The sequence below is a fragment of the Podarcis muralis genome, chromosome 3, assembly GCF_964188315.1.
Source record: "Podarcis muralis chromosome 3, rPodMur119.hap1.1, whole genome shotgun sequence".
Classification (NCBI taxonomy): domain Eukaryota; kingdom Metazoa; phylum Chordata; class Lepidosauria; order Squamata; family Lacertidae; genus Podarcis; species Podarcis muralis.
Genome location: NC_135657.1, coordinates 8,621,310 through 8,648,550, shown reverse-complemented (window position 1 = coordinate 8,648,550; position 27,241 = coordinate 8,621,310). Strand labels below are relative to the sequence as shown.

Sequence of the window (27,241 nt, the reverse complement as noted above, 5' to 3'; positions counted from 1 at the left end):
CGCACCTCTTTGAGCTCGAGCCGCTACCTGCGCGGCGCCACGCCGACGCCGCAGCCAGAGCCGGTCGATCCCCGAGCTCCGCGCGTCGCCTGCGTGGGGCGGGGCCTCCTCCCTGGCGGGACCGACGGCTCGGCGCTCGCCTCGGGAGACGGCCGAGCCTGGGCGAAGGTCCGGCGAAGACGATGGCGGCCAACCAACCGCCGCCCCCGAAGCCCTGGGAGAACCGGAGGCTGTGAGTGCGGCTGGGGGCGCTGGGGCGGGGGGGAGGCGGGAGAGCCCCGAGGCGGAGCCGCCGCCGCCATTCCCTCCTCATCGGTTTATGGCTGTTAATAGGTTCCGCCCCAAGGAGGGGGGGGGGGGGCGAAGGCACTCTGTACATGCTCAGGGGCCACACTTCTCCAAGGTCGTGGAGTGGCCAAGGGTGGGGGAGGAGGGAACACAAAACAAACAGGTTCCGGGGCTCACTTGCCGCCCCGAGGAGTGGGGGGCGGGTAGGCACTCTGTACATGCTCAGGGGCCGCGCTCCTCCAAGTTCGTGGAATGGTCAAGGGTGGGGGAGGAGAGAACACAAACCAAACAGGTACCAGGTCTCCAGGGAATCATACCCCCCCCTTCTTCCCTTAGCCCCCTAACGGGTTTAATCCTTTCATCCCCTTTCAGTGTTGGGTGGGGATAAGGGGTTTCTTTTCCACCCCACCAACACGGGATTCCTACATTGCAGGGGGTTGGACTATAGCTGTCCACCTTCCCTTTTTTTTGCTGGAAATTCCTTAATTTCAGCCCCGTTTCCCTGCTGCTATCCTGGATTGTTAGATATCCGGTAGGCAGGTGAGGCTGCTGATCCCTTATTTTCAAATCCAAAAGTTGACAGCCATGCTGCTGATCCCTTGTTTACAAGGCCGCTGATTCCTTATTTTCAAATCTGAAAGTTGACAGCTATGGGTTGGACTAGATGACCGCCAGGGTCCCTTCCAACTCTGTTGTTGTTGTTTAGTCGTTTAGTCTTGTCCGACTCTTCGTGACCCCCTGGACCAGAGCACGCCAGGCACTCCTGTCTTCCACTGCCTCCCGCAGTTTGGTCAAACTCATATTAGTAGCTTCGAGAACACTATCCAACCATCTCGTCCTCTGTTGTCCCCTTCTCCTTGTGCCCTCCATCTTTCCCAACATCAGGGTCTTTTCCAGGGAGTCTTCTCTTCTCATGAGGTGGCCAAAGTATTGGAGCCTCAGCTTCAAGATCTGTCCTTCCAGTGAGCACTCAGGCCTGATTTCCTTCAGAATGGAGAGGTTTGATCATGGGTAGGCAAACTAAGGCCTGGGGGCCAGATCCGGCCCAATCATCTTCTGAATCCGACCCACGGATGGTCTGGGAATCAGTGTGTTTTTACATGAGTAGAATGTGTGCTTTTATTTAAAATGCATCTCTGGGTTATTTGTGGGGCATAGATATTCGTTCATTCCCACCCCCCCTCAAAATATAGTCCGGCCCCCCACAAGGTCTAAGGGACAGTGGACTGGCCCCCTGCTGAAAAAGTTTGCTGACCCGATGGTTTGATCTTCTTGCAGTCCATGGGACTCGGCGATCCTTCCAACCCTACGATTCTATTATTTCTCTTCCTCCCCCCTTCCATGGGGAAATATCACCCCTCCCCACATCTGATATGCCACTTTTCATTCGAATGAAATAAAGAATAACAACATGATAGAACATCACAAACGCAGCACAAATAGTGTAGAATAATTAACATCATCAGTGAGACAATTGCAGCCTATAAAACACTGCTAACGACATCTTAAAAACAGGCTGAACGTCACAACTGAAGCAAAAGTAGTGTTATAAGATTTATAAAATCAATGCAGGATTTATGATCTGTAAAACAATTTTAACAGCAACAAAATAGCAGCCCAAAAATAAGCTAAGCACTGTTCTGTTCCTAAGGGGTGTCTTCAGCAAACTGGCCCCCTTTTCTTTTTCCTCACACATTTGGGGGGCAAGGAAGAGCAACAAGGAAGAGCAACAAGCCTCTTTCTCCTCCCCTTAATGGGGAAACATCCTCTCCCCACCCCATAAAGGGGTGTATTCAGCCTTTCCCTTCTTGCTCCCACGCAATGCCCCACTTACTAAGGAGGTGGCACGAGAGAGTTCTCCATCTTCAAGGGGGAGGCAGATTCCCCCACCTCGCACCTCTTTCATACATAATTGCTTTATAAACTGCGAAGGAGGACTGTTTCTTCTCCTCTTCTCCCCCAGCTCATCAAAGGGCCAGTGTCCTGCATAGGCACCCACAATAATATAGACACACAAAAATAGGGAAGGCATTGTTCTCTGGTGCTGTCAGCGACATTAATGACATGAAGGGGCTTGGGGAAAGGTCGCGCGCTTGTTTGTCATTGCTGTTATTTTTGAAAGGTTTCACTTTATGCTGTTTTGGGGTGCCACCCAATGTTTTAGGAGCTATGTGAATAATGGTTGTTGTTATTATGATGATGTTGGCATTCAGTTTCTGCTATCCTCACCTTGGACTCTGAATCGTGCACGCATTACAAGAGAGAGATAAGTCTGGGAGTGTGTGTTTGGACAAATGTTGGGATATGTGGGTTAAAGCTCCATACAGATTACCCCTTTGGAGCTTTGAATTCTTCAAATCCTTTTCGGAAATCTTAGGACTCAGGGCTAGGATGTATCCGATAAACTGGAATTGAAGAGTAAAAGGATAGTGCGTTTTGCAATGTGGTATTGTCCCACATCATACCCCTTTTATTATTTTGATTTTTCTTTTTTCATAGAATCTTAGAGTTGGAAGGGACTCCAAGGGTCATCTAGACCAACCCCCTGCAATGCAGGAAAATCCGCTAAAGCATCCATTATAGATAGCCATCCAACCTCTGCTTAAAACCTCCAAGGAAGGAGTCCACCACCTCTCACGGGAGTCTGTTCCACTCTTACTGTCAGAAAGCTTTTCTGAATGTTTCGTCACAATCTCCTTTCTTGCAACTTAAAGCCATCGATTCGAGTCCTACCCTCCAGAGCAGGAGAAAACAAGAATGTTCCCTCCTCCATGTGACAGCCCCTAAGATATTTGAAGATGGCTATTCTATCTCCTCTCAGTCTCCTCTTTTCCAGGCAAAACATACCCAGCTCCTTCAAGCACCCCTCATAAGGCTTAGTTTCCAGGTCCTTGATCATCCTGGTTGCCCTCCTCTGCACACCTTCTAACTTGTCACCATCCTTCTTAAATTGTGCTGCCCAGAACTGGACACCGTATTCCAAGTGTGGTCTCACTAAGGCAGAATAGAATGGTACTATTACTTCTCTTGTTCTGGACACCATACTTTTGTTGATGCAGCCTAAAATACCATTAGCTTTTTCTTTTTGTGTGTGCTTCATCACACTGTTGACTCATGTTAACCTTGAGGTCCACCCAGGCCCCTAGATCCTTTTCACAGGTACACACCACAAGACCTTGGTGTTACTGATAGCCTTGAATTTTGCTCCACCATCTGCACGCTCAGGATGGTCTACCTCCTTGTGGAAATTTTCTCAGTGAATCAGCAGCAAGTTGTTGCTTGTGTTCTGCTGCAATTTAGTGTGGGTCTGACATGCTTCCCCACCTCCCTCCTCTTTCCCAACAAAATGGGTGTGTTGGCACAGGAGTTCCAAAGTGGTTAGCATTACTCCCGGCAGATTAGGGTTGCATAACATACCCACATATGTTGTGGTCCTGCCTACATGTAGGAGGAAGCTAAACGCAGTAGGACTTGACTTCTGGGTAAGTGCATACATTTGATCCGGAAAGATATTTACTAGCAGCATTACGAGATCTCAGGAGCCATGTAGAAGTAAACACAAGTCACATTGGGACTTCCTGTAGGCTTTTACTGCTTGATATGCTATGCTTCCTGTAAGCTTTTACCGCCTGATATGCAGAAGCAGCTTCCTCATTATCATTTTGTAAAATAGGAAGTGGGTGCTGATTGGCTAGCGCATTGGCTGTCAAAACAGCTACTGAAGGAAGGTCCCTGGAGTTCCAGACACCTGAAATAGAGCAAGAATGCTGTTGGGACTGTAAAGTTAATAACTATCCTGTGATGTAGTTAATCATTCCAGATTTGCAAATAGCTGTCTTCCTGCTGTGTCCGCTAGCAAGGAAACCTAAAGCTCTTTTAGGCTGTGTATTGCTGATATAGTATGTCTGGGCAGTCTGGCTAGTTGTGAGCAAGGAAATGTTGTGGACCTATTTACAGCATGGTAAAGGTAGGGGGCGCAGCTGGCGCTGTGGGTTAAACCACAGAGCCTAGGACTTGCCGATCAGAAGGTCGGCGGTTCGAATCCCTGTGACGGGGTGAGCTCCCGTTGCTCGGTCCCTGCTCCTACCAACCTAGCAGTTCGAAAGCACGTCAAAGTGCAAGTAGATAAATAGGTACCGCTCTGGTGGGAAGGTAAACGGCATTTCCGTGCGCTGCTCTGGTTCGCCAGAAGCGGCTTAGTCATGCTGGCCACATGACCCGGAAGCTGTATTCCTGCTCCCTCGGCCAATAAAGCGAGATGAGCGCCGCAACCCCAGAGTCGGTCACAACTGGACCTAATGGTCAGGGGTCCCTTTACCTTTACTATCACTGACATAGTATGTCTGGGCAGACTGCCTACTTGTGAGCAAGGAAATGCCATGGACCTATTTACAGGGTGATAAAGGTAAAGGTACCAATCACTGTTAGGTCCAGTCGCGGACGACTCTGGGGTTGCGCGCTCATCTCGCTCTATAGGCCGAGGGAGCAGGAATACAGCTTCCAGGTCATGTGGCCAGCATGACTAAGCCGCTTCTGGCGAACCAGAGCAGCGCATGGAAATGCCATTTACCTTCCCGCCAGAGCGGTACCTATTTATCTACTTGCACTTCCCATTTTATACAGTAAGCAATTTGGATTAAGAGACCACTTTTTTGTCCAAATAGCAATCCAGTGCATCAGTTGAGACCTCAGTTTTGAACCCAGGTCCAAGGCTGTCCAATCAGTCTGTCCCTGCTGATATTAGTTTTGCCAACCGAACCGCCCTCTGCCTCTTCCAGGCCATTCGGGAGTTGCAGCCTGGATTTGTTTCTGGTTTCAGCCACGTGCTGTGTAATCTGCATGGGCAGAGGCGGCAGAGGAGATTGTCAGTTTCGCAATTAACCTTTGACACGAACCTGCAGCTCTAGCCTCCGACTTGAAATGGTTGTGTTGTATAAAGTCACTCAAAGGACCTGAACCTGCTCCTGTTTACTAGGGAAAGAAGTCCCACAGGGTTCAGTGAAACCTGCTCCCAAGTGAAAAGCAGAAAAGAGTATTGTGGCACTTTGAATCAGTCCCTGAAGATCAAGAGTCAGCATTAAATCTCCTCCCATCTCCACCAGTATGGGGGTAGGAGGGAAACAGCTCTGTCTTGATCTTCAGGTATCGTTCAAGGGAGGAGAGGAAACGCATTTCCTGTCCTCCCCATTGCAGCGCAGGGCTAGTAGGAAGGGGACTTCTGCCCCCAGCCGAGGGATGTGATGGAGAGGAAAGCCCCTGACAGTTTGCAAAGGTGTATCACCACCTTCTGGTGTGGTGCCATGCTAGACAGTCTTGGCATGGGAAGTAGCACTCCCAAGTACTGTATTTTTCGCTCTATAAGACACACTTTTCCCCTCCTAAAAAGTAAGGGGAGATGTGTGTGCGTCTTATGGAAAGAATGCAGGCGCAGTGATCTCTCTTGCTGTTCTGGCTTCTGGGATTCAGAATTTTTTTTTTCTTGTTTTCTTCCTCCAAAAACTAGGTGCGTCTAATGGTCTGGTGCATCTTATAGAGCGAAAAATACGGTAATTTGCGATGCAGGAAGTGGTGTCTGATTTTGGGAGAGGGCTGGCAGACCACTGGGAATGGCTTCATGGGTCACAGGTTTTTTTTACCACCCTTGTTTTAAAAGACTAGCAGATTTTTAAAGTGTTCATGGGCTAGATCTCGCCGCATGAGATGCATTATCATTGGCAGAGAGAATGCGAGAGATGTACACAGCGGGGAAAATGTAAACAAAGGGGCCTAAAGCCTGTGAAGTGTAAGCGTAATAACAGTCTTATGAATAGGCTGCTGCTCTTATCTTGCACACATTTGAATTTTGTGTAGAAATGTCACCGAGCTATTGTACAGCTTGCATTCCATGGTCTTTTACACTACAATCTCCCTCTTCTCTCTGTGTGTTTATATCTGCAGATTGAGAATGATGTAGGCTCTGGTCCACGAAGCTTACACCATGAATAAATCTTTGCATTTTTAAAGCGCCACGAGTTCCTCTTCTTAACAGCAGACTTAACAGTGTTCCCGCTCTGGAATTTGTCTTCCTGCCTCCAAGCATGGTCACATCTACACAGTGGGCAGGATTCACAAGGACTTTCCTGTGTGCAAAGGGGCTTTCTCCCATCTCCTCCCTCTCTGTGCCCTTTGGAACCCCTGAAATGGGCTTAGGGGTGGTCAGGATTGCTCCATCTGACAAGCTGCAACACTTGAGCAGATGGAAAGTTTGTAATAGCACGATGTGGAATTCCACCCCATACATTTAAAGTGCAAGGCTTCCCCCAAATAATTCTGGGGATTGTAGCTTACGCCTCACAGAGTTATAATTCCCAGACTCCTTATCAAACTACAATTCCCAAGCTTCTTTGGAGGAAGCTGTGTGCTTTAAATGTATGTTGTGGGATGTGACCTAAGTGTTCACAAGATTACAGCCCAAATTTAGGAAACCTTGCAGCTTCAGATTTCAGTTCATACCTTCTGGGCATTCACAACAGCCAAGATTTTCTAAGATTTGAGCCCATAAAATTGAACAGGTTGCTCATCCCCATAACTTAAGCTCCTTTCCTGTGGCGGTGAAATGTCTTTGGGTTTCACTGCTAATTAAAACAAGATGCGCTATTGCAATATTCCGTTGCCTTAATTAAAACCTCCCTCTTGAAAACATTATGGCTTCATGTTTGCAAAATAAGCCATTTTATTCCCTTGAAGAGCCTGATATGCAACATGTTTTCATTAGTATTTTGCAAGTTCAGATTCCTTTGAAAATTCGGATTCCCAAATTCTTACATTGGACAAACTTCCATATATGAAGTTGCAAATAACCTGTATTTTGATCAGAACAGATGTACACACATTGTATTTTAAGAGATGTGTATGGATCTGCATGTTATGTGCCATTTTTAAAATTTTGTTGCATGTAGAGTAACCTGCTTTGTGTTAGAATGCCACAAGATATGTTTATGGCCATTAGCTTGGCATATTTATTACATTTAAAACAAAGTGCCTTAGTTTGTGCAAGCAAAATTGCAAATAGACCCAGTTGTAGTCCACTTCCTTCTTAAAAGCTCAGTTTTCACCCAGACTTTCAGATCTTTCCCCAGGAGTGTTGGCACCCACAACAGGTTCTTTGCCATTTCTGCCATACCTTCCTCTGACCTTTCGAATCCTCCAGTGAGGCAATGAGTTGCCTGTTTCCAAATCGGTAAGCAGGTGTCTGTGTCACAGACATTTGAGGGGAGCGGTGGAAAGGTTGATAACAAGCGAGAAGCCAAGTCAAAAAAAGACGGCAGAATTGGCATACTTCTAGTTTCTCCAAATAGACCAAAGGTCGCCAAAAGAAAAGCAGCAATACACAAGCAATAAAGGACCTGAATGTCGCTCTTCGGGTGATGGCAGCATCTGGAGGGGCCCACATAGGCTATCCCTGCTGCAAGTGCAGAAACGCATTTTAGGATTTATTCCTTTGTGTGTCGTGTATATCCTTTTAGGCTTACCACTGGTGTTTCATGGGGTGTGAGGGTTCCACAATGACTGTTGATTCTCTACAGGTAGAGATGCTTTTGTTCTCCCCAGGGCTGTTGCATGATGCGTTGATTGAAGGCATGCATTTGTGATGGCTGTTTGCGAAAAGGTTTGAGTGCAGGGCAGGGCACCTGCCTACATCCGGAGTCCTTAAACCTCATAGGCAATGAGGCTAAGCACAATTCCAATAGAAATAGACCACTGTGGAGCACAGCTGCTCGATTCCTTTGTCACGTTTGCATAAGCCCCTTGCTTTGCACAACCATATGCAGAGCGAAGCTTTAGGAGTCATGGGGCTAAAGCATACCTGTCAACCTTCCCTTTTTTTGCGGGAAGTTCCCTTATTCCAGCGCCGTTTCCCAGTGCTTCCCGCTGCTATCCTGGATTGTTAGATATCCCGTAGACTGTCCCCGGGGCAGGTGAGGCTGCTGATCCCTTATTTTCGAAGCTGCTGATCCCTGATTTTCAAATCTGAAAGTTGTCAGCTATGGGCTAAAGGGGTATGCCTAGATAACAGCAAGGCAGAGCATATCGGTAACATGCCCCACCGGGTGACTAAAGACAATTTCTGTTCCAAATTCATACCTAAATCCCAGTTGGAATGGATAAAGGAAACCATCTTCACCCAAGACCACCCGGAACTGACCAACAACCCCTTTTTCAAGCACTTTGCCTCGGAAGGGGATGTTTGCCACAGGCTTGCTGTTTTCAGAAGTGGCCTTGTTACAGCTTCCTTTAAAGGAGCTGGAACCTCTTCCTCTCTTAAGGAGGCATTTTCTACCCAGCAGACATCCCCTCCCTGCCTCACAGCAGCTCATGCACATTCAGCTGAGACGTATTCATCCCCAAACAACTGTTAGGTAATGCCTTTATTAGGACAGACTAATGAAACTTTAGGGACGCGGGTGGCGCTGTGGGTAAAAGCCTCAGCGCCCTAGGACTTGCCGATCGTATGGTCGGCGGTTCGAATCCCCGCGGCGGGGTGAGCTCCCGTCGTTCGGTCCCAGCTCCTCCCCACCTAGCAGTTCAAAAGCACTCTTAAGTGCAAGTAGATAAATAGGGACCGCTTTATAGCGGGAAGGTAAACGGCGTTTCCGTGTGCTGCGCTGGTGCCGGCTCGCCAGAGCAGCTTCGTCACGCTGGCCACGTGACCTGGAAGTGTCTCCGGACAGCACTGGCCCCCGGCCTCTTAAGTGAGGTGGGCGCACAACCCTAGAGTCGGACACGACTGGCCTGTACGGGCAGAGGTACCTTTACCTTTACCTTTACCTTTAATGAAACTTTATGAATTGGTCCTAATAAAGATGTTGCCATTCTTCTGTTGAATGTCCATCCCTACCAACAGCTGAACCACAGTCTTTGTTCAATATGAACTGTCTATTCAGATTCAACATTTTTCATGTTGTCAGAAACCAGAGCAGAGGATCAGTGTGTGAGGTTGGGTTGTTTTTTTTTAGTCTAGTCTAGTGTTCTAGTGATGCCTGAACCTGGGTCCAAAGAGCATAATTATAACATAGGCATAATTAATGTCAACTTCTAAGTGTACACACTGTTTGGAAGGAGTGTGGGATGAGGGATTATTTTTTAGCATAAAACCGTCCCGTGTGCTAACATTGAACTTGTGCGTTTTAGATCTCCAGATGTGGGAGTTAGTCAGCTGACGCGGCCCGGGCAGCCCACCCTCACCCGCGTGCCCCCTCCCATTGTGCCAAGGCCATCTCAACAGACTGGGAGCACGGCCCTGAGCTCTTTCAGGCCTTCGTACAGCAGCCCCTTCAGCTCAGGCTACGGCACGTACGGGAACTCCTTCTACGGAAGCTACAGCCCTTACAGCTACGGATATGGCGGCATGGGCTACAACCGGTTTCGGATGGACGACGTTCCCGCCAGCCGGTTTGTGCAGCAGGCCGAGGAGAGCAGCCGCGGCGCGTTCCAGTCCATCGAAAGCATCGTGCACGCCTTCGCCTCGGTCAGCATGATGATGGACGCTACCTTTTCGGCGGTCTACAACAGCTTCCGAGCCGTCTTAGACGTAGCCAACCACTTCTCCCGGCTCAAGATCCACTTCACCAAGGTGTTTTCGGCTTTTGCCTTGGTCAGAACTATACGGTACCTTTACAGGCGGCTGCAGCGGTTGCTGGGTCTGAGAAAGAATTCCGAAAACGATGATTTGTGGGCAGAAAGCGAAGGGACTGTGGCCTGTGCTGGCCCCGAGGAAAGGGCGGCCAACTCTGCAAAATCCTGGCCCATTTTCCTATTCTTTGCCGTTGTTCTCGGGGGTCCCTACCTCATTTGGAAGCTGCTGTCCACTTACACTGAGGACGAAACAGGTAAAGGAGTTGTTTGGGTTGTGGGGATCCAAGCACTTTTACAAATATTTCCCGGTCTATTTCCCTGGGCTGTGGGTAAAGCGAGCAAGTGGCAACACAGAATCAGGTTTCAATGAATGACTATGAAGGCAACCTGAAGGTGGTACCTCCGGTTGCAAACGGGATCCATTCCGGAGGTCTGGCCGTATCCCGAAGTTTTCGCAACTGGAGAGACTGCTTCTGTGCATGCGCGCGCGGTGGTAGACCGCTTCTGTGCATGCGCGAGCGGCAGAACACTTCCAGGTTTGCCGCTTTCGCAACCCGAAGTTTATGTTACCCAAGGGTAACGTAACCCGAGGTTCCACTGTATAACAATATGGACTTCAAACCGGTTTTGGACGATATACAGTGTTGATTTATCCCTCAGCCCTAGTGTACATGACAGTGTTACAAGCAAGTCCACAGTACAGTGGTACCTTGGGTTACATACGCTTCAGGTTACATACGCTTCAGGTTACAGACTCCGCTAACCCAGAAATAGTGCTTCAGGTTAAGAACTTTGCTTCAGGATAAGAACAGAAATCATGCTCCGGCAGCGCAGCGGCAGCAGGAGGCCCCATTAGCTAAAGTGGTGCTTCAGGTTAAGAACAGTTTCAGGTTAAGAACGGACCTCCAGAACTAATTAAGTACTTAACCCGAGGTACCACTGTAGTTACTAGCAGCCTTCCAGATGGGTCGACAAAAGTTAGTGGCTTGCCTGGCTACAGACCTTTGCGGCCCAGTAAAGAATTTTCTCTCTTGCTGACCTGTCTCTTCACCTGGGATACTCCTTTGCCACAGGAGACCAGGCAAGCAGCAAATTGTGAGCCAACCAAATTTCAAAAAACCCCTTTTGCCCTCTTCAGCCTGGATTTTACCCTCCCATTTTCTGCCTTATCCATAGGTCAGTGTTGTATTTGCAGTGAGGCGAACCAGCATTTGGCAACCCTGCTTCATGTGGGAAACCCTGGTTTAGCATACATTCACTTAATTTTAAAACATCTAAGCTGCTTCATATTTAAGCATCTCTTTAAGCAGTGTGCAAATATACAGCAGGGGGGGAAACGAAGCAGCATAAGAAAAACAGAGATACAACCTAACAACCAGTATTATAAAAGCATGCTAATAATAATAATCAGGAATTCAGTAATAACACAGTCTGATCTTCATGTTGTGTGGGAGAAGGGGATTTTTTGTGTGATTGTAGGTAGGATTAAGGGACGCGGGTGGCGCTATGGGTTAAAGCCTCAGCGCCTAGGACTTGCCGATCGAAAGGTCAGCGGTTCGAATCCCCGCGGCGGGGTGCGCTCCTGTCACGCGGTCCCAGCGCCTGCCAACCTAGCAGTTTGAAAGCACCTTCGGGTGCAAGTAGATAAATAGGGACCGCTTACCAGCGGGAAGGTAAACGGCGTTCCGTGTGCTGCGCTGGCTCGCCAGATGCAGCTTCGTCACGCTGGCCACGTGATCCGGAAGTGTCTGCGGACAGCGCTGGCTCCCGGCCTATAGATTGAGATGAGTGCACAACCCTAGAGTCTGTCAAGACTGGCCCGTACGGGCAGGGGTACCTTTACCTTTACCTTTAGGTAGGATTAATAATGGTTAATGTGGGAGGCAGATGGGGAAAATGATAGCAAGCTGAGGTTCTGAAGGCGTCTGACACATATATTACTGCAGAGCTCTACAGCCTTGGACAGTAGCCAAAAGGGAAGTGAAATAATAAAATAAAGAGAAATAGGGCCTTTTGCCGCAAACCAAATAGCAGGCACGTTAAGTGTTAAGCTCGTCTTCTACCTGGTGCTTAGATGCTCTTTACACCCTACCCCAAGGGTAGAATTGATTTGTCTCAGAACAGGAATGCACTATAACATGACAGGCCTCTCTGGTTTTCTGCAGTGAGTGTGAGTTAACCATATGCTCTTACAATCACCCTGAAACAAAAGTTCTGCCCCTTCCAACCAGCCATGCAAACAATGTTCATCAACAAATATTCTCCATCAACAATCCTGCCTGTTGCAAACACTAACTGCAATTTATTTTAAAAGCAACACTTTATTTAGGCTTTGTATTCTTGCTTGCTTTTGTGTTTGTCTTGTTTAAAGTTTGAAACAAGCTGTCTACAGCCAGCAATACGCTTGAGTTGATAGAAACCACAAACATTTGATGTCACCCTCTCTTAATACCCGTGGCATTTCTCATAATTTAGGAAGGCACCGTTTTCAACCTGATCTCATAACAGGAGGTGTCATTGCATTGCACTTTCCTCAGCGATGGCAAAGACTGGACTGGGAATTTGTAGTTCAGCTGTCAGCTACTTTCATGGCTGAACAGAGAATCTAACCTCAGGTCTCGCATGTCCCCCTCTGTTCCAAGGCCACAGCGCTATGCTTGGTGTTATATGTGGGTCCTGCCAAGAGATTCTAAAGGAGGGTGAGAAGAGCAGGTTTAGATACTGTGCTTCCCTAATTTCAGCTTCGAGGTGGGAGGGAGGAACAAATCTTGCTTTTATGTACCAGTATAATGAAAAGGGAATTTAGAACACGTTCCAGTACCTAGTGAATGTTCAGTGTTCACCCTGGAATTTGAAATGCTTTGCTGGAAAAAGGCTTTGAAGGCGTAAAACACTTAAGTATAGCACATACATATCATGGGCTGACTTTAACCGATCAAGTTAAGCACTTTAATTTGTGTGCACCATGGCCTTCTGCTAAGGGGTTCAGTCAGGTTTGGAAATCACTTCTTGGTTGGTTGCCACTGGCAAATTGAGATTGTCTCCAAACAACCACTTACAAAAACTTCTCTCTTTCTTTGTAGCTCACAAATGACATACATCAGTTGTGTGTGTACATTTGAGCTTTCCTGTTAGCTTTTGAACTTATTTATGAGTCTGAGAGGTTTCAGCCTTGGCACAACAACTAAGGGACTTGAATTAGGGCAGCCTGAAAGTTGATAGCTTGGCTCATGAGCTGTGTAGCAGAGTAGGGAATTGAACTGGGTTTCCTGTACCCCTTGCACCATACTGACTCTCAAAGATTGTTTTCTAAGAGACTGTACTGATCCAGCAGAGTTATGTTGACTTATTTATCCCTTGTTCTGTGGAACAGTTTCCAGCAATTGGGCAAGTGGAGAGGACGATCATGTTGTTGGGAGAGCAGAATACGATTTCAATGCTGTTTCGGAAGAAGAAATATCTTTCCGTGCTGGCGAAATGCTAAAATTGGCACCCAAAGGTAAGATGGTTTTGATTCATTGTGATTTCCCACCCCCAGATATTTCAGTGCAGTATCTAGGAAAACAGAAGAACATTTACGCTCTTGACCTAACTGTATGTTAAGGGACAGTTTGAGAACTTTAGGGGCAATTTGTTTGTCTAACAGGGAGCAGTGGCACTTCTTGCAAATGGTTACTTGTTCCACAGAAATACCTACATCTGCAGTCTTTAGATTTGTTGTATAACTTGTGTCAATGTACTCGGACTAGAGGTATGCAACTAGAGTTGACTGGTTAATATATTGTATGAAGTTTCTGAAAGCTAGGCTTCACTGTTTCTGTTAATGACATTTGCTAGTCCTTTTTGAAATCTTGACATTTCAAAGTCATTGATTTGGTCATTGAACTGTTTTATTAATCATTACGTCTCAAGTGTGCTCTTCAGATTGGTTTTCACTCAAGTCTCAAGGTTTGAGAAGGTCACACAAAATCTAAACGAACTGGTCTTTGCAGAATTCTCCAAATACTTTCAACAACTCAGTTATCTGTTCATGGGCTCCTCTGCTAACCACTCATGTCTGTCTTTCTTTTTTTCTTGCCAGAACGACAACCCAAAATACGTGGCTGGCTCTTGGCCAGCCGTGATGGCCAGACTACAGGACTTGTTCCAGCTAATTATGTCCGAATACTCGGCAAAAGGAAAGGAAAGCGAGCCGTAGAGCTGGAGAAGGTTACTGAGCATGAGCCAGCACTCAGCAACGCCACTTTGATCCCAGGAGCCACAGCTTCCGACACACTGGAAGAGCAAGAAGCTGCCTTTGAGTCTGTTTTTGTAGAAAATAATAAAGTCCCTGTCACATCCAGCTCTGCTGTGCTTGGTGGAGACAAACAGGACCTTTGATGCATTTATCAGAGTAAGCCTGTGGTGGTCACAGTAATTCTGTAGGGTAGGCATTCAGTAGTGATGTAGCGGAACACTACCAGTCATTGGGAGGGATGTTTTCAGTCTAAGCCTGTGCTTGGTTCTTTTGGCATTGGGCAGTTGTGTTAAGCAGGCTAGCATCCATTTCATTATCTCAGGCGTGGGTGAGTTTTGGAGTGCAGGAGGCTTGGCACCTTGTCCCGTTCAACGGAAGGAGCTGAGCTGAGAGGTTCCCCAGGCAGCTATCTGCTTTGAAGTCCTCCTCAGGAACTGAATACAGCGCCATTGTGGCTGTTCCAAGAAAGAACATGTTTTCACCAAGTCTTCAGGCATAGTGCAAGATTGTTTTTCTTTCCCTCCTTATACCCCGTTTTTGTGAGATAAAGAATCTCTGGCTCATGGGGATATCAGGAAACCTTTTGGGGGGAGGTGAATTAATATTTCCATAAGTTAGTAGTTCCGTATGGAAGGCACTTTAGAACTGACAGCAAGCCTAGTTAATTGTAGTTCCAAGAGGTGAGGCGACATGTGCTTGGTCCTCTTTTCATAGATAAGCTTTCTACTCTGAGCTTTGAAAGTGGCTCCTTTGTGCTGCCTTAGACCCCTGTGCTTGAAGCTTCATTCATTCTTCATGTCATTCTTTGCCCGGACTAGTAGGCAATTGCTCTTTAACTAGAAATACTGCATTACTTTTTCTTCCAGTTCAGGTTTGCGACATCTGTGGCTCTGCTTTTTTCCTGTCAACTGCAAGCTGATCTATCAAGAATACCTCATTGAGGCTCAAACTGCACGTGACAGCAGATCTGTATGTTTTAAACCCAAAACTGCCACTATTACATGCAGTCTCAGCTTCAGTGTTTAGTAAATGTAATATATAAATCTGATTTCCTCATCCCTTACAATTGCAGGTATGAGCTGATAGTCATCCTTTGACATCGCTCTACTAAGGATGCTAAACTTTGCTCCTATAAAGGTTGAGGTGGTACTTTACAAAGCTGGACTGACATGAAAATGAAACTTGTTTTCTGAAATCATGTTTGCTACTGTATTGATGCGACACTATTCTGAATAGTGAGATAAAAATCCAGGTTGATTCTGGGAAGATGTAATAATTGATAAAACTAATTTCAGGCTGCAGTTTCTTAAAGTGGTAAACCAGAGCTCTGCAATTTCTGTAGCAGCTATGAACTTCCAGTGTGACACAACTCATATTCATCTTTGTAGACTGTTTTAAAATAAAATACTGAGTCTGACACAAGTGCATCTTGGATTCTGTCAATCTTAAATCACAATCCTTCTATGGAGTACCTGAAGCCATTAACTCTGGTGCCCATGTGAGGTTATAGCTGCTCTGGGATAGGGAAAATCAGGATGAGATTTCTGGATGGACCAGCTGCTTTTTTATTATTTTACTTTAATTTAAAAAGAAAAGAAAAACTTACATCCTGCCAGTTTTCAAAAAGGAATCCAAGGTGGCTTATAGCCACAAAAACAAGAAGCAATATAAAAACGAAAACCATAAGTTACATTAAATTGCCATCATCATAAAACAGCAATTAGCACAGGAAGCGAAAAATCCCTGTATGTAACAACCCATAAACAAGATTAGGTAAATAGAGACACCACTTGTGCACCCCATACAAGACAGATTACGCAACATGGAAATCCAAGGGCACTTCAGATTCTTCTCTGGTTGAGTGCAAATACGGCATCTCTCAAGATCCTGCCTCATAGCTCCTAGGAGTGGCCATCCTGGGAAATAAGCCTTGGAACAAGCATACACACCTGACCCAAGTTGCTCGCATGACTATGGACTGATCTCTTTTGATTTGCAGTCTCTCTGCACAGAAAAAGAAGGGGGGAAATGGGGCGGCTGAAATGTACTAGGAAAGTTATCTACGTATGTAATACTTCAAGATTTTAACTAAATATTTGGTTCCCTCCCCTCCCCTCAAAAAACCCCAAGCCTATTGAAAAATAAAAGTGGCTAGGGTTGGTAGTGGGAAAATGTTCCACATTTTCATTAGACTTACACTTTGTGAGATCTAAATGTTACAGATTATTTTTTTCATATAATACTGTAGTAAAATCAGCAGGTTGAAAAGTGTTTTGCTTAAAAAGGATTCATTATTGATTTACTAAATTTCAAGACAGGTCCTAAATGTATTCACTTAGAAGGAGGTCCTACTGAATTTGATGGGGCTTGTCCTGGGAAGTACCCTTGGATTGCAGTCTTTACTTTATACTTGCTTGAACTATACTTAACAAACTGTCATATCTATGCATATTGAACTTCAATAGATAAGTATGTATAGCGGACCTTGACTCTGACACTTTGACTCTGCTTGTTATATTGGCGCCAGAATGAAAATTGATGTAAACAACCTACTGTAGATATACTAAAGGTTTTATCATGCGGTTGGATTAACCTTGATGAATCTATTAAATGCCGTTGAAACTTGATTGCAGCACTGTTTTTTTTAATTCACACTGAAATCACAATACAATTGAGTGAAACTGGGGCTATGGGAACATTTCAGGTAGAAAAGTGGTTTTTAATGTTTCCCTTCTCTGTAATCTTATAAATTGAGGAAATGGCTGTATGGGTGGGTGGGCTTTTTTGAGAGTGGGGGATTTTATTTTAATCACACCTGTGGAACAGATAAGGGAATGTGTCTTGTTGTGTGGGGGGCATCAGAATGCAGCTATATTGAGGAATAGCAGGAAAGGGGTACAAAGGTGATGGTGGTTTTGGAGTCGCAGAGTACAAAGGCCACTTAAGATTAAGCTGTTCTCGACTCTGAAGTTAATAATGCAACTTGAGGGAATCACAAAATGCTGTTTTATACATGCCTAATAAAACACAAATTCCAAGATGGATTGTTTGCATTTTGGTAAAAAAAAAAATGTTTTATCAGTTCCATAAATGCATAGGAGAAACCTAGCCAAATTGCTGCCGCATAACAAGGTACAGAACATACAAATGTTTTATGGAAGGTTGTTTTTTTAAATAATGTTCCAGTAAATGCCAAAGCACGTTTTCCTTCTCTCACCTTTTTTGCATTGAGTTCTTTTTCAAGTTTTGTTTTGAGAATGTGTGATTTCTCCATGAATTTATCTATTTCTCTCCTGAGTTCATCTGTCTGTTGTTGACGTTCCCTGCAAGAAGGAAAACAAATTCCATGAGGCAGTTTCATTACAGTTAGGACAAGTCATTTATTGTTGTAATAGAGTTATTTATTAAGAAAAGCCCTTCTGGACCAAAGGTCCACCTAGCCCAGCATCCTTTTTTTCTACAGTAACCAAGCAGATAATAGAATCATACCCTCCGGAGCGGGAGAAAACAAGCTTGCTCCATCCTCCATGTGATACCCTTTAGATCAGGGTTTCCCAAACTTGGGTCTCCAGCTGCTTTAAATAAGTGAAGATGGCTATATCTCCTCTCAGTCTCCTCTTATGAAGAAGATCCTTAATTTTACGATTCATGAAGAGCCTCCCTGTGTAACAGCTGATGTGTGATCTTATGATACTTTGAACTGTATATAGTTTTGATTCTACCATAGAAATAGTCTGCAGGTTTGAGGTTCTGTAAGCAGTAAATCCAGTGCTATTTGGCAGTCTCATTCCCCATATTATAAATGAATGAGCAGAAAACTTAGCCTGCTGCCCTGCACAGAAAGAAGCTGCTTGAATAATCCATTGATTTCAATGGGATTAAAGACCGTCTGTTAGTAGGGATGGCAGCTTTATGTCAGGTTAAAAGTTACATCTGGGGGACGCGGGTGGCGCTGTGGGTAAAAGCCTCAGCGCCTAGGGCTTGCCGATCGAAAGGTCAGCGGTTCGAATCCCCGCGGCGGGGTGCGCTCCTGTCGCTCAGTCCCAGCGCCTGCCAACCTAGCAGTTCGAAAGCACCCCCGGGTGCAAGTAGATAAATAGGGACCGCTTACCAGCGGAAAGGTAAACGGCGTTCCGTGTGCGGCTCTGGCTTGCCAGGGCAGCGATGTCACACTGGCCACGTGACCCGGAAGTGTCTCCAGACAGCGCTGGCCCCCGGCCTCTTGAGTGAGATGGGCGCACAACCCCAGAGTCTGTCAAGACTGGCCCGTATGGGCAGGGGTACCTTTACCTTTTAAAAGTTACATCTACAAGATTAGAATCATTTGAGGAGATCCTGCTTTCAGACATTTGAACACCGTACCGGGATTTTTCTTGGAAGGTACCAGAAATATATTGCTTTATCTTGAGAATATTTTCTTCTCTGCGCCTTAGATTAGCCTCACTCTGTTTTTTCATTTCGAGCACCAGCTCTGCATGCTACAAAAGGAAGCAAGCGAGATTGCAGTGTGATTACTAAAGACTGAGGGATTACGAAATACTGAGGGATAAGTTTAGTGTGAAAAACGTTTATTTTCCAGATAAGGTTTTAATGTCTATTCGAATGAAATAACAGTAACCTAAATAAAGCAAGAGCAACAAATTATGCCTGTTTTCCTTGGTGACAAACCTGTGTTTCTTGCTCCTGAATTATTTTTCTGTAACGTGCCACAGTTTCATCAAGCAACTGGCTCTGCTCCTTGACTAAATGTTCTGATTCTTCCAGTCGCCTTTCAGTCTCTTTCTGGTGTTCTTTTTCTAGTTCTATTGCTGTTCTATACTCAGTAGCCTGTTAAAATAATAATAATAATAATAATAATAATAATAATAATAATAATAATAATAATAATATTCAACCCAATTATACTATAATCCTATAATCCTATATTTGCTTATTCAGAAGGAAGTCCTTCAAATCCTTCCTCAAAACAACATCCTGGTTTCATTCCTGCTTCTGTAACTAATCCTAGGTACAATAATAGAATCGTAGAGTTGGAAGGTACCTGAGGGTCATCTAGTCCAACCCCCTGCAATGCAGGAATCTCAACTAAAGTGTCCATGACAGATGGCCCATAAATACATATTTTTATAGGTTGTGGAGGGTGAGGAGCCTCGTGATTCCCCGCCTGTGAAGTTAGAATCTACATTATGAAACCTGGTGTACCGGTTAAACAAGTTCCTTGGGTGGCTTCACCAGCGTCTTAAAGAGTTCTAAGAAGAGAGGTTTTGCAATAGTGGCAACTGCTGATGCTTCCAGGAGGGGAGAAGGCACCTGGGTAAATTCCCAAAGGAGAACAAAAGGCCAAGATAGTTAGTTTTTTTTTATTTTTCTGTGTTGAACCCAAAGCTAAGCCCCCGTGCAGGTCATCTCTAGGAAGTTTGTGAAGAGGAAAGATCTATTAGAGTGTTAATGCTGTGATCCCTTCCATCCTATGCTCAGGTTGTATATAGGCAAAGGTAAAGGGACCCCTGACCATTAGGTCCAGTCACAGATGACTTGGGGGTTGTGGCGCTCATCTTGCTTTACTGGCTGAGGGAGCTGGCATACAGCTTCCAGGTCATGTGGCCAGCATGACTAAGCCGCTTCTGGCGAACCAGAACAGCGCACAGAAACGCCGTTTACCTTCCTGCCAGAGCAGTACCTATTTATCTACTTGCTCTTTGACGTGCTTTTGAACTGCTAGGTTGGCAGGAGCTGGGACCGAACAACAGGAGCTCACCCCATCGCTGGGATTTGAACCGCTGACCTTCTGATCGGCAAGCACTAGGCTCTGTGGTTTAACCCACAGCATATATAGTCTACAAAATCATATATCCTAAAGGCACCACATTCTTCATTGACTTTTGCTCCAAGGAAACGGAACCCTGGGCCCCCCAGGAGAGTCATTGCTCGGAGAGTAGAGTGCATTCAACAATATTCTTTTCCTGCAGGCTCTGGCTTGCACATGGATCTCCTTTCCCTGAAAAAGCTGCTGTAGAAAAGTAAATGCAATGAAAACTCCTTTGCACACACAGATTTGTTCTCCTGAAGCAAATGGAGTAGTCTGTGTTAGGGCTATGCACAGATCCCTGCCACACACTAACCTGGGTACCACCTGCCCTGCCCTGGATTCAGCCCTGAATCAATTCAGGGGTGGGGTTAATGGTTTAGTTAGTGTTTCCTCCCCCCCTCTCCCCAAGATCAGGAGGGTGCAATCCTGCAGAGTGCTGCTTGCAGGTGCCTTCTCTGCACACAAGGGGCTCTAGAACACAATGCCTTTTTAATTACAGCATTTCCACGTTTATCAAATGAGGTTCCATATTTTCAACAAAATCATTATTGGAAGCTAGGTCTTCACTCCACATCTAAAGATCAACAGAGAAGAGGCTAGGCAGTACTTGTCATTGAGGAAGTCCTGCCTATAAACAGCCCAATTCTATGCATTTCTACACAATTAAGTCCAAACAACTTCAAATGGAAATTACTCCTAGGGAAGTGTGCACAGGATTTCAGAGTATGATGTTTAGATGAAATCTGAGAACCCAAGATGTTTTAGATGTACAGCAAAACTGCAACAAGTGAATGTTACAAACAAGTATTTGAAAATACATTATTTAGATATAATCCACAGATTTGCTGTGTCTTCTCAAGGAAAAGTGGATTATTGAGCCTCTGGTGAGCTGCCTGCCATACATGATGGTTAGGCTAAATTTGGCTTGACGGGGTCACATGTTGTACGGGTTTGATTTAACGCTTCAGTGTCTCATAAATCAGTGAATCTGAATTTACAATACCTGGTCTTTTATTATTTTAGTTAATCTTGATATTGATGACTCCTTTTCTTTTAGAATACCTTTGAGCTGCAGGTGTTTCTTTTGCAGAGCTTTAAACTTTTCCAGAGAATTGTTCTCTTCGCCTAAGGATGCCTGTTTGATAATAAAGATGCTTGTTGAATTATGGTAAATACAAATGCAAAATGAACCAGAAATTGTTTTCATGACCCCTAGTGGTTACAAGTAAATTAAGAGCACAAATGTGGTTGCACGGCAGATTTGTATAACAGCATTATGAAATTGGCAGTTTTATTTTCAAATTCTTTTCTAGTGATCTCTAGCATGAAATTTGCCCTTTTCATGGTTGCTGCACACTGCGTTGACAGTTTTAATCAAGCTATCTACTATGACCCCAAGGTCACCTCCAGTTCAGACCCCATGAGCATGTGTGTGAAATTAAAGATTTTTTTGCTCCAACATGCATCACTTTACACTTGTTTACACTAAATTGCATCTGCCATTTTATTGCCCATTCTCTCAGTCTGGAGAGATCTTTTCGGAGCTTTTTGTTTTAACAACCATGAACACGAATTTACGGTCATCAGTAAACCTGGCCACATCACTGCTCACTCATAACTACATCATTTATGAACATGTTAAAAAGCACAGGTCCCAGTACAGATCCTTGGGGGATTCCACTTTCTATTTCTCTCCATTTGGAGAAATGTCCATTTATTCCTACTCTTTGCTTCCTGCAACTTAAAACGATTCTTGATCCACAAGTGGACCTCTCCTTTTGCTCCTTGACTGCTAAGCTTACTTAGGAGCTTTTGGTGAGCTACTTTGTCAAAGCTTTTTGAAAGCCCAAGTAAACTATGTCAACCAGATCACCTCAATCTAAATGCTTGTTGTCACTCTCAAAGAATTCTAATAGGTTTGTGAGACAGAACTTTTCCTTGCAGAAGCCATACTAGCTCCGCTTCAGCAAGGCTTGTTCTTCTATGTGCTTGTTTATTTTATCTTTAACAATACAGTGGTATCTCGGGTTAATTACTTAATTCATTCCGGAGGTCTGTTCTTAACCTGAAACTGTTCTGAACCTGAAGCACCACTTTAGCTAATGGGGCCTCCTGCTGCCACCGCACCACCGGAGCACAATTTCTGTTCTCATCCTGAAGCAAAGTTCTTAACCTGAAGCACTATTTCTGGGTTAGCGGAGTCTGTAACTTGAAGCGTATGTAACGTGAAGCGTATGTAACCCGAGGTACCACTGTACTTTCCACTAGTTTTCTGGGGACAGACATTCAGCTAACTGGCTTGCAATTTCCAGGATTCCCCCAGATCCTTTCTTAAGAATTGGTGTTACATTGGCTACCTTCCAGTTCTCTGGTATGGAGGCTGATCCAAGGGGCAATTTATATATTTTTGTTAGAAGATCAGCAATTTCACATTTTAGTTGGGTACTTGAGAATTCTCAGGTGGTTGCCGTCCAGACCTGGTGATTTGTAGGTTTTTATTCTGTCTATTATTTTGGCTGGAACTTCATATTTTGTCATCTCCGTTCTGTAACAATCCCTTCCTCTGTTCTCTGAAATCATGATTTTGTTCATTCATTTTTTACCAAACAGCCAGATAATGTAATTTCCATATAGCTGTCTTCTGATGTTTTCTGTGCATTCCTTCCATGTTTCTCAGACCTGATTTGTGGCAATTATGCTGGTAGCAAAATGTATTTGCAGCTTCAGCCAACCCAGGGTGGACAGAGAAAAGCACTGCTAAGGCTTTTCAGGGCTTCTATGCCCTTAAACACCTCCTTTCTTCAGATTCAATCTATTTTATTGCTCCCTGTTGATTATAGCCTGTGTTTGGTCATCTTGACATTACTGGCTTCTATTTTTAAATCCTACGTATACCACCAAACATGCACAATGTCACCTCTTGTTGTTTTTCATGTGCCAGAATATTCTAATAAAGAACAGTCACTATTTCAAAATATATCACCCTGTGTTGATTTCAGCTTTAATCTATTCTATTGCATCTGTTCTTGTGAATTATATAGGGGACCTATAGGGGTGAGTTAATGTTGTTGTTGTTGTTGTGTTCTAAGTGGAAAAGAGAAATCTCACATGCACTTTTTGTCTTACCATAGGGTCGCTCCCAACTTTTCTGCTTCTCGTTTCTAGTTGATTTCCAGTTGCCACACCGACTGTGCCAGGTGTAACTCTTGGTTTGATAGCCCTGACTGTAAGAAGTGATCCAGGACTGCAATGTCTGAATGGTTCATGGTCTTTAAAGGCACGTCCTCTAACTTTCAAAGCTTGAGATTTCATATGGGTCATTTCCTCTGGTGTCTGCTCTCAGGTAGGCTTACCTATATGTAGAAAAGTAAACAGATGTTGAAAGGTGCAGTATAAATGGATAAAACAAATACATTCACAACATTCTGTCGGTTACACTTTATTGTGCACAGATGGAGAACTTGTGGCCCTCCAGATGTTATTGGATTCCAGCTCTGATCAGCCTCAGGGACGATGGGATCTGTTCTCTGGTGGGCCAAAGGGTCCCCATCCCTGCTCTAGGATGACCAAAAAACAGAAGCTACCTAATGTCAACTATGTCGCCTGCTTTTTGAGGGGCTGTGTGGAGGGTAGGGAGAAGCAACATTGGTTAGTAAGCAAAATGTAATACAGTCATACCTTGGATTACAGACGCTTCAGGTTGGCGTTTTTTCGGGTTACAGACTGCCGAAACCTGGAAGTACCGGAACGGGTTACTTCCGGGTTTCGGTGGTCGTGCATGTGCAGAAGTGCTAAATCGCAACCTGTGCGTGTGCAGACACGCTGTTGCGGGTTGCGAATGTGCATCCCGCACGGATCACGTTCGCAACCCGAGCGTCCACTGTAAATAAATAAATATTATGTATAATATAAATTGGGATTCGGGTGGTGCTGTGGGTTAAACCACAGCTCCTGCCAACCTAGCAGTTTGAAAGCACGTCAAAGTGCAAGTAGATAAACAGGTACTGCTCCGAAAGGAAGGTAAACGGCGTTTTCATGTGCTGCTCTGGTTCGCCAGAAGCGGCTTTGTCATGCTGGCCACATGACCTTGAAGCTGTACGCCGGCTCCCTCGGCCAATAAAGCGAGATGAGCGCCGCAACCCCAGAGTTGGTCACGACTGGACCTAATATTGGTCAGGGGTCCCTTTATCTTTACCTATAATATAAATATTATATAATATATACATTATTTATGTATTATATATGATTAGATTATATATATATATATATAAAATGAAATCATACATATAATTATATATGTATAAAATAACTTGACGTCAACAGGCGGAGGTTGTGCTGCGAGTGACGTCACGTCGCAGGTAAGGTGGGCCCGGGTGACGTCACGACCAAGCACACGTGGGGGGCTTCGCGGAGAGCCCGTCCCGTTACGCGCTCTTTTCTCTTCCCCGCACAGCTCTCGCCTTCCTCCCTTCTTTCCCCTCAGAGAGAGAGAGAGAGAGAGAGAGAGAGACGCCTCGCCTGAGAGGCTCCGCCAGCGCCGCAGCCGCCGCAGTAGGCCCGATGCCGCCGGTTGCTAGGCGACGGGACGCTGAGGGGGCGGGGCTGCCCGCCGCGGGAGAAGCGAGACGGAGAGAAAGAGAGAGAGAGCAGAAGGGCGGCAGGGGAAGGGAAGGGACGGGGCCGCTGCACTGCGGCAAAGCCAAGCCGCGGGCGGGCGCTCACGCCCCTCCCGTCCCCGGCCCCTCTCATTGGCCCATTTGGAGAGAGCGGGTGGCGGGGAAGGGCCGGGCGCGGCGAGAGGATTGGCCGGCGCGGCGTGACTGACAGGGCCGCCTCTCCCGCCCGCCACAACAACCAACCTTCCCTTTTCATGAGGAGAAAAGGGCGGTATAGCGAGTGGGAGAGGTGGGTTGCCAAAGGGAGGGAGAGAAAGAGAGAGAAAGAAAAAGAGAGAGGGAGAGAGAGGCAGGCAGGCAGGAGGAGGAGGAGGAGGTGGGCGAAAGCGCGCGCGCGCGGGGGGGGGGGCTCACTTTAGCCTATGAGAGTGCAACCCCCCCTCCGAAAAAAAAACCCCTTTATTCTATCAAATAAAAGTTAGCTTGCACTGAAGGTCAGGAGATTCCCTCAGTCGGTGGTTAATTTAATTAATTTTTTTAAAAAAATTAATATTGCTGTGTGGTAATTAGGTTTGCTTGGGTAGTTCGCGTGTGTGTGAGAGAGACAGGGATAGTGTAGTATTAACTAATTTTATTGAGTGTGGGGTTGTTGTTTTTTGGTCCCAAGACCCAAGAAGTTAGGAACATGGACCCTGGGCCCATCCAGTTCAGTATTGCCCACACGGACTGGCAGCAGCAGCAGCAGCTCCCCCCAGGGTTTCAGGCAGGAGATGGAGTTCTGCATCTTGGCGCGGGGTGGGGGGGGGAGGGATGAAGTCAGGTAGTTCCTTGGAATAATAATAATAATTTATTATAACAATTTATTATTTATTCCCCGCCCATCTGGCTGGATTTCCCAGGTTGCCAGGTCTTCTTCCAGCTTCCCAACTAGCCGGGGTGCCTCTTGACATAACACGGAGTAAGGGGGCAACCCTTCAGAGGGGCGTGTGCCTGCATTGCTCTGGGCAAAGCTCTTGAGGGAAGGAGCCTGGGGGGTGATGGTCGCAATGGATATTTCCCTACCTCCAGCACCCAGGGAGGTGGGGTGGTGCAGGGTGGGGAGTGGCAGGGAAGAGGGAGATGGGGAAAAGATCCGGTCAGAGGAGCAGGGTGGTGCCACTGCTCAGTTTGGGATGCAAACCTGCCTTAATTATTTCCTTTTTGGAGGCAGAGCTGAATCCATGCGACAGGCGAAGTGATACTCTCTGGCTCTTTGTCTCTCTTTCTCTCCTCAGGATATAATATCTGTCTGGTCCTTTGCCCTGCCCTGCCTGCCACCCTGTTTTCCTGAGAGGCGCTTTCATTGCATTTTGGATCCCATCAGTTGGCAGCACCTCGCTTGCCTTGGAGCATCCTTCAGGTAACTAGTGCTAGTTGAGGGGTTTCTTGTTTTTTTGGTCTGCTTTCTGGATAACCTCCGTCCCTTCCTGTCTGTTGTTTATGCAACAAAGAGTTTAGACTCTGCAGAAATTTATGAAGCGGTCGTAACTCCCAAGACCTTTTCAGGATAGGAAAAACACTTATCACTTACCTGTTCTGGGAAAACTTCAATGTTGGTAAGGCTACTGTATTATATTGTAAACTACCCTGTGATCCTCAGATGAAGGGCGGTATAGAAATTTAATAGATGATGATGATATCACAGCCACATGGATGCTTTGGGTTGTTTTTTCTTTTATGTTTTGTATTTGATCAAAAGCTTTGTATCTCAATTGTCATTTTGGATAACGTTTATTATTATTATTTTGGCTAATATCTTGGATAATGTGTTATCCACATGCTCTTTGTTGGGTCATGTATGCAAGATAATTGACCATTTTTGTTTATTTTGTTTATAGTGAAATAGAATTTTTTAAAAGAATGAAATTTATGAAGGATGTGAGATTTCAAGGGCCCTTTCTGCATTCCAAAGATGCTATTTTCAGCTAGACTGTTGCATTTATAAGAGCTGCAGGTGAGCCAAACAATGTCTGCAGTGAAGTGACGATGTATGGTGGGAAGGAACATTCAAAAAAATCTTTTCAGTTTTTGTCCTGAGGCAGTGCCTTTTGTTTCAAACATGATGGTTTCCCCATTTCAGTTAATATGATTAACCTCGTTTCTGAAAGATACTAACTAAATCTGACACATTACAGATAGGTGACATTAAAGTACATTTAAATAATTTTAATTTTCTTTTATAATCATTTTATTAGGATTTATCTATATAAAACACAAACAAAATGCATACAATAATATATATGTTATTCACTAAATAAGCTTAGAGTTTATAGCTAAATAATTGCACTACTTCATCTTTACAATTTACAAGGTATAGTGAGGGGAGGGGAAGATGATGCATGCAACAAAAACCAGCAATTAAATTATAAGGACAGATTAGAGAAATTTTATTTTCCCAGGAAGGTTCTTGCCGTTGTGTTACAGGATATTATTTTCTGTCTCTTTTCCTGTGGCTCGGTGGTCTGAGGTGTTTGCTTTTCTAATACTAAATTCTGCTCCAAAACTTTTTGGAACCAGTAATTGGTTTCAGAGCAGTTCTGGCTTGCTGGGATTTTCTTCCATATAGAAGTGAATTACTTCATTCTGAAGAATCATCTAGCAGCTAGTTTTCTGCTTAGGACACAACAACAAATAACT

The 27,241-nt window shown here is 45.2% G+C and overlaps 3 protein-coding genes across 9 annotated transcripts in view; 2 read left to right on the top strand and 1 right to left on the bottom strand.

The window, feature by feature from the left end:
- The first annotated feature begins 69 nt into the window (after positions 1-69).
- PEX13 (peroxisomal biogenesis factor 13) lies at positions 70-16,767 on the top strand. Its single transcript, XM_028725168.2, has 4 exons — positions 70-232; positions 9,460-10,157; positions 13,277-13,402; positions 13,985-16,767. The coding sequence occupies exons 1-4, from the start codon at positions 183-185 to the stop codon at positions 14,281-14,283; spliced, it is 1,173 nt and encodes a 390-aa protein (XP_028581001.2). The 5' UTR covers positions 70-182; the 3' UTR covers positions 14,284-16,767.
- A 135-nt stretch (positions 16,768-16,902) lies between these two features.
- Positions 16,903-24,602, bottom strand: LOC114594902 (uncharacterized). Its single transcript, XM_028725171.2, has 6 exons — positions 24,234-24,602; positions 23,076-23,302; positions 20,953-21,084; positions 18,809-18,967; positions 18,503-18,618; positions 16,903-17,463 (listed from the first exon to the last, which is right to left on the bottom strand). The coding sequence occupies exons 2-6, from the start codon at positions 23,268-23,270 to the stop codon at positions 17,148-17,150; spliced, it is 918 nt and encodes a 305-aa protein (XP_028581004.2). The 5' UTR covers positions 23,271-23,302; positions 24,234-24,602; the 3' UTR covers positions 16,903-17,147.
- A 56-nt stretch (positions 24,603-24,658) lies between these two features.
- The window catches only part of SANBR (SANT and BTB domain regulator of CSR), a 35,759-nt gene continuing 33,176 nt past the window's right edge, over positions 24,659-27,241 (top strand). Inside the window, exons 1-3 of one of the 7 annotated variants that reach the window (XM_028725151.2) lie at positions 24,659-24,854; positions 25,840-25,964; positions 26,443-26,558. The gene's annotated coding sequence lies outside the window, so the exon portion shown is untranslated. Of the gene's footprint in view, positions 24,855-24,953; positions 25,060-25,389; positions 25,965-26,442; positions 26,559-27,241 lie in introns of those variants that run through there. The other 6 variants (XM_028725153.2, XM_077925421.1, XM_028725159.2 and 3 more) reach the window with 6 other exon arrangements.